Source organism: Brassica oleracea, chromosome C3, assembly GCF_000695525.1.
Source record: "Brassica oleracea var. oleracea cultivar TO1000 chromosome C3, BOL, whole genome shotgun sequence".
NCBI lineage: Eukaryota > Viridiplantae > Streptophyta > Magnoliopsida > Brassicales > Brassicaceae > Brassica > Brassica oleracea.
The window spans coordinates 43268803-43275474 of NC_027750.1; the positions used below are offsets into that span (position 1 = coordinate 43268803).

Below are 6672 nucleotides of genomic sequence, written 5' to 3' on the forward strand. Positions count from 1 at the left end.
GAAAATTTTATTTAAATATAAATTGAGTGGTATTTTTTGTAAATATTACATACGAGTAAGATTATTTATAATTAATTTTCATGTTTTAATAAGGTAGATAACATACTTTGATAACTAAATTAATTAATATATTGTATATGATAACTATCTAAATTTCTGATAAATAATTAAATTTATTATTTAAATTTAATTAAAATCTGGAAAAAAAAAATTTTACTTTTCAAATTAAAATTATAAATACGATAAATTTGATTATTTAAGTTATTTAAAGTATATTAACAAAAAATAGAATTATAGGGACTAAACTACAAAAAAAAATATTAAAAAATAGTCTAAATCATCATATAACCGGCTATAGGCATGTTTTAGCTATTTATTATTAGTTTAGGTATGCAATTCAAATTCTTATTTAGTTTAGGAATGTTTTGGCACATTAATATTGTTTGGGTATGTATTTTCCCTGGCTTCATAGCGCGGACATGAATAAACCGTTTTCCTAGGCTTAATTGTGCGGGCATGGATAAACCGTTTTCCCTTGGATTGTCCTATGCTTTCGTGAAGATGGTTTTAGATTGCTGCGTTTTCGTGGGAGTGTTTATGGTGCAGTTTTTAAGTTCTAGGTTTGTCTGGATTGGGGGTTCTAGTTATCTTTTTTTGGACTCCTGTTTCTAGGAATTTTCTGTTATATACGCCCATGTACCAAATATTTCACTTTTGAAATGGAAAAAAAAAATGTAAATAAAGCACTAGACCGAGTCACTCTATAGCTATCATGAGAGATTCAATATCCCTCTGTTACATCTCAACATCAAATTTTAACAACAGCTAGTTGATATACAAGAAACAATGAGAAGTTCAAGCACCCGGGTCTCTTAAACTCTGGTCGGGCCTTTCCTGGGCTTCAGAACCCGATTTCTCACACATAATACCCGTCTCCAGAGAAACCTGTTTGTCATTGTCTATTGTCAAAGGAGTTGTAGCTGTCACTGCTGGAGGATCAGAATCCATTTGATCCAGTGAAGATGGGACTCCACTACAGTCTATGGTTGGTGCCGACTCCTTAGTTGCAGCCTCTGCTAGTTCTGTGTTTTCGTATTCAGATAAAAGATCCATGAACTCGCTGAGTAGACGCTGCACCTTTCTGTTTGACGCCATCGCAGGAAGAATATCGTTTCTCAATAGTTTATGTTTCTTCAACCCCTGGAAATAAAAAAAAGGATTAGAGTTTTTAAGTGATTTGGAAAAAAGGTTAAATCTTTGACCAAGTGAAGGTAAATTATTTACCAGAACATATGGATCCCAACACAAGTTTGTGTCTGAGGTTGCTGCTTCAGCCATACCAGTAGGAGGTCCAAGAAAGCTCTCGCAAACTTCTCTTAGTCTTGACTCGTCTGCCTCTCTGCAGACAAAAAAAAAGACAAACATATCTTAATTAATTGGAATGAGAGAATCACAAACCCAAAACATTCCATCATTATAAAGTGGATAAACCCCGATCAACCCTTCAACGCTCTCTCTAGCTTGGATGCTCTCACAGAGATGTCACCCTTATATACACTAAACTGTATACAAGCTCAAAACGGAAAAGAGTTTAATTGAGAAAAGGGCACCAGACCTTGCTAGAAACCTAACATAGGCGAGGAGGCACTGGCGGTACTCGTTAGGAGACTCCAACGCAAGAGAGGATGCAAATTGAGATTCCAAATGTGCACGTGTTTGCACTCCATCATCAGCTATCCTGCAAGCATGAAATAAGACTCGGAAATTATGTGATCCGTCTCGGGACCGACATCTAAGGAAAGGAAGACAAGATCAACCTGTTCCATCCTGGCTTTCTAGCCATGTACTTTCTCACATCAACCTGTAAGCCAGCAAGCTCTCCGCATGGAGCTGAGCCTAAATTCCAGGAGCTACTGAAATTTGAGGCCGGGAAGCAGTCGTCAGCCACTCTCAGCCAGCACATTAGACTCGTATCGAAGAGGAATGCATGGCGTGTGGCTAGAACTACAAGCGGAGAACCATATTTGGATAGTTTCACAGAAATGACTTTTATCGAACCTGTAAAAACCGTAACAGTGTATCAGCAGAGCTTGTCGCATCACCCATGGTCATATTCTTTTCACAGGCGCTTCACTAGGTAAGCACGAGAGCCCAACCCAATATTCAGACTAATATAAGACAAAACAACTCATGCAAAAACCAAGTGTCTCGAGAGACATGTTTCTATAAAGAAGCCATCACTGTATTCGAGTACTGGAGCATACCTTCTACTGCAGAAGATAAATCGGTATCGGAAGACACCAAAGATGATAAGGAGTCATGGAGGATGCATTTCCTATTAAATAGATCCCACACATATAACGATCCTTTTCTCGTGACAAGCAGCAGTTTCCAGCTATCGTCACAATCTATGAATGTTGCAGCAGATCCCATCATCATTGTAGGCATGACACGCCTTCCACATTTTGTGTAAACCTTCAGACATATAAGAAGCAAATACGTTATCAAACACTATCCCCAAAACAACATGCAATTCCTTTTCAAAGAACAAGACACTTTCTCAGAGAGTCAGGTCCTAACGAAAATATTACTATCAGTGTAAAGTTTAGTGACTCATATGGATATCAATCGGTGTAGAAGAGGTATTCAGAGTAACAAACCCGACACTAGCTGAATCCTTTAAAACTTAACTAATAAAGGAAGGGTTTTAATAGGATTGGCACCAAATGCAGAAAGAATCGTGATGTCATGCTCTAGTTTGATCGATGAGAGGATCATGATAAAACAATGCAGGAAAAAAAAGGTATTATTATTTACCTGGAGGGTTCCATCTTCGCACCCAACCGCCCAAAAGTTTGGATTACCAGCCAAAACTGTGACTCTCCCCATAATCCGATCAGACCAAAGAGTTTCACCTGAGATTTTGCAAACAAGCTCCGTTTCCTTGATGGTAGATGTACTCACTACACCAACAGTGTCCAAAGCGTGCTCCTTTGGACAAGCCTCTAAGCAAACAGGGGCCGTGGCTTCCCCTTGTTTCCAATCAAATACCCTTATCAACAGATCCCTGCTAGAAGATCCCTTTATACCTACAGATTGCTCAACATTTAAAACTCCATCTCTAGCAGAGGCTCCAGGAACCTTCTCAATAACAAGGCTTTCAGAAATGGTAGCACGAGCTGTAATCCTTGGACGCTCGTTGTTAAGATCAGGGTTCCTGATCGCTATTTCCTTGATGCTAGGCTCCACAGGAAAATCTCTACTATTTATCTTGCTAGGAGCAGCAGAGGTAGCTGGCGGAAAATTATTGGAATGCTCGTTAATGGCGATATTATTATCCTGCTGGGGAACTCCAACGGCTTCAGGGATGATCCTCTTTCTTCCATCAGGCCTTCTATACACTTTTTGATTCACAGGATTAGATACCCGACTTGGAGTTGACGCTTTACTCAATGTGTCACCACAAGCCTCGTCTGTCTTATTCTGATCATCGACCTGAGATTTCCTCTTCTTTGCCGTACTCTCCGCGTTTGCAGACGGTTTCGTTGTCACCTGGTTTGCTTGAACATCTGAAGCCGCCCTCTTACCACCGGCTAGCTTTGTAGAGACTGTTTCGAGTAATAACTGAGCTGGACTCTCGACTAAGTTTGCTTGCCGGCCTCTTACATCCCCATATCGATTTTTCTTCAATTCGTCAAGTTCAGCATCGGTCAGCCTGACACCAAGTTCTTTTGGTTCAAAGTGAATCAACGCCACTGTTCCGTCCAAGGAACATGCAAAAAGTGAATATCCGTCTGGACTCCTGTAATTTCCCAAAAGAAAAAAAATAATTAATTATGACCCTAGAAAAGCAGTTAAGATAACATATATGAAGGGGAAAGTTTACCAAGATAGATCAACAACACTTTGGCCAAAGAAATGCTTGGCGACAAAAAGAGGGCGAGGACTTGCAGTTGTCCATACGGTAATAGTGCGGTCTTGACTCCCTATTGCAATAACGTTGTATGGCTGCAAATCTTTCCCCCCTGATTTGGAACTCCCATTGCTCCACCCAGCTCGTTTCATTTCTTGGGCACTAAAAGTGCTTCTCTTGAACATTGAATGATTGAACTTCACAACAATGATTGGAGCATTGTGACCTAAGAAGTCAAATGATTCAGACCATTCCCCTCTTTCTAAAACAGGAGCAGAATGCCTCGGCTTCTGATACCCGTGAGTGGTTGTAATGAAGTGGCCACAAGGAGACCACCCAAGTCGCCTGAAAAATGTGGTTCCGAGCTACAAAGAATGATAAAAAAAAAGAAGAAGTTTGAATCCATAATCAAATCTTTTGTATGAACACCTAATTATAATTGCTTAAACAAAAATAAAAAGAAAAAAAAAAGAAAAAAAAAAGAGAGTTGCAAACCGATTTTTCCCAGTGACCAACAGTTCTGTGAGCCATGCTCCAATCGCTTGTTCGCCATATAATGACAGTTTTGTCATCAGATTGGCTAGCGATAAAGGAGCCGATAGGATCCCAGGTAACACCTTTGACCAAGCTCAAGTGACCCCTGAGAACAGTAGTGCAAATGCCAGTGCGCATGTTCCATATATGGACGGTGTTGTCCAAGCTCCCACTGGCGAGCATTGAATCATCTGGAGACCAATTGATATCCACCTACTTTAGGCATAGTACCCGAGTTATTAAAAGTTAAAAAAATAATCGGATAAGTAAAAGAGAATGGGTTTTACCACATCGGCAGTGTGTCCCCTAAGAGTCATAACAGCTTTCCAGTTCTCAACATCTGGGGCTTCTCCACTACCAAACTCAGTAGTGCCTGAACCAGGCTTCCTCTCATGGACTTGAATCACATGATCGTCAGAACCAGATGCCACGTACCTACCGTGTTTAGCCCACCTAACACAGTTGACAGACCCAAAGTGATCACGAAGGGTTGCGAGAAGCCTCTCTTTTGGATCTAAGTTTTGCAAATCCGTGTCCACAGACTTCATGTTCCATATCCGGACCTATTTTCATATAATATCACCAAAATTACTCTTAACGATAACTAAGCAACATTTCAACAGCTTCAGGGCAAAGATGTAAGAATCCAAATTCAGTTCAGAGGAAACACAAAGAAGGCTAAATCAACTTAGATTCTGAGTGGCTAAAACAATAAAATCGAAGAAGAAAAGGAGAGAGACCTTGTGATCACCACCGCCTGTGGCAAAGCGTTCACCGTTTGGTTGAACATCAATGGAGAATATCTGCTGCAATCCTTCATGTTTTACCCATACGGGTTTCTCCGCAATCATCTCTCTTTGCCCAATTAACGAAAAAAAAAACAGAGTATGTTCAGCTCGGCAAAGTTAACAAAGCACAGAACCCGTTCAAACAGAAGACCTAATCTCCAACACGAAGAGAAGCCCAGAAAAATTATCAAGTCAATTTCAAGGTTTTAACTTTTCTTCACCATCCTGTAAAAAACCCTAATTTAGAGGAATGGGATTAAGAGATAAGAACAAAGATGCAGACTTTTGGGGGTGTGTTGAAAATTGTACATGTGTGAAAACCCTACCTTTGGACGAAAAGGGCTACTCAACTTCCCTGTAAAAGATTCTCAATATAGTTTTAAATCAGTATAGAAAAGTAATTAAACTGGGATGTATTAAGTGTATTTAGTTTTTAAATCAAAAGGCAAAAATAAAAATGTTTGGTTGACAACCAAAAAAAATAAAAATGGTGGTTATATGAGTTTTTTTTTTTATAAATTATCTCTTATATTTTTTGTCAAAAAAATATCTCTTATATTATTTGACAAAACATTACAATATTTGAAGTTATTTGACAAAACATTACTATATTTGAAGTATGATACGTATTATTATTATAAAATTTTTTAAAAATTTTAGAAAAATACAATGATCCATCTATTTAATATAATTTTTACTAAAACTTAATCATAATATTAATTATTTACGTATAAAAATATTCTACTTTTTTCCTTTAAATAATAGTTATGAAATTAACTAATGTAATTAAAATATGGAAAATTAGGACTCCTACTAAAGAAATCTGGCGTATCTAGCTATCTACCAAATTCAAATGTTCCATGAACAAGTGTGATGTTTTTTGACTCTGCTGCCCCAACTCACATTGTCTTGTAGATTACTGTTGCGTATAGTCAAAATCTTCTCGATCTTATCCTCTACACACAAGATTGTTCAAGATATTACAATACCATCTAATTGTTATTATACTTTTTGGATTTCAAAATCGGTTCACACTACAAGAAAACAGCGGCATACTGAGGGAAAAAATCGTCGGTATGTCGTCGGAATAACGCTATTCCGACGACATACCGACGAAAAAAGTCATCGGAAATAACTCCTCGGAAATTCATCTTTCCTCGGAAATCTCTCGGAAATTTCCGACGGAATTCCGAGGAAACCCTATTTCCTCGGAATTTCCGAGGACCACAAGTTCGTCAGAAATTCCTTGGAATATTCCGAGGAAGATGTCGTCGGAATATTCCGAGGGATAAACTTCCTCGGAATATTTCCAAAATTAAAAAAAAAATTATAAATTTATTTTTTAAAATTGAAATTCGAAAATATAAAATTAAAATTGAAATAGAAAACATATTTAAAATACAAAAAATAATAAAATAGTTTTTATAAATAAAAAAA

At 37.9% G+C, this 6672-nt stretch overlaps 1 protein-coding gene across 3 annotated transcripts; it reads right to left on the reverse strand.

Annotated features, from left to right (window-relative positions):
- Positions 1–697: 697 nt before the first annotated feature.
- On the reverse strand, positions 698–5580 carry LOC106335505 (protein HIRA). Of its 3 annotated transcripts, XM_013774042.1 has the most exons (11): positions 5562–5580; positions 5188–5460; positions 4735–5010; positions 4409–4660; positions 3887–4278; positions 2818–3802; positions 2265–2475; positions 1818–2058; positions 1616–1738; positions 1285–1399; positions 856–1200 (listed from the first exon to the last, which is right to left on the reverse strand). In XM_013774042.1, exons 2-11 carry the CDS (start codon positions 5296–5298, stop codon positions 856–858), a joined length of 3051 nt encoding a protein of 1016 aa, XP_013629496.1. In that variant the 5' UTR covers positions 5299–5460; positions 5562–5580. The 3 variants fall into 3 exon arrangements, with proteins under 3 accessions (XP_013629497.1, XP_013629498.1, XP_013629496.1); XM_013774043.1 differs by lacking the exon at positions 5562–5580 and having other exon boundaries at positions 698–1200; positions 5188–5298; XM_013774044.1 differs by lacking the exons at positions 5188–5460; positions 5562–5580 and having other exon boundaries at positions 698–1200; positions 4409–4663; positions 4735–4966.
- Positions 5581–6672: the final 1092 nt, after the last annotated feature.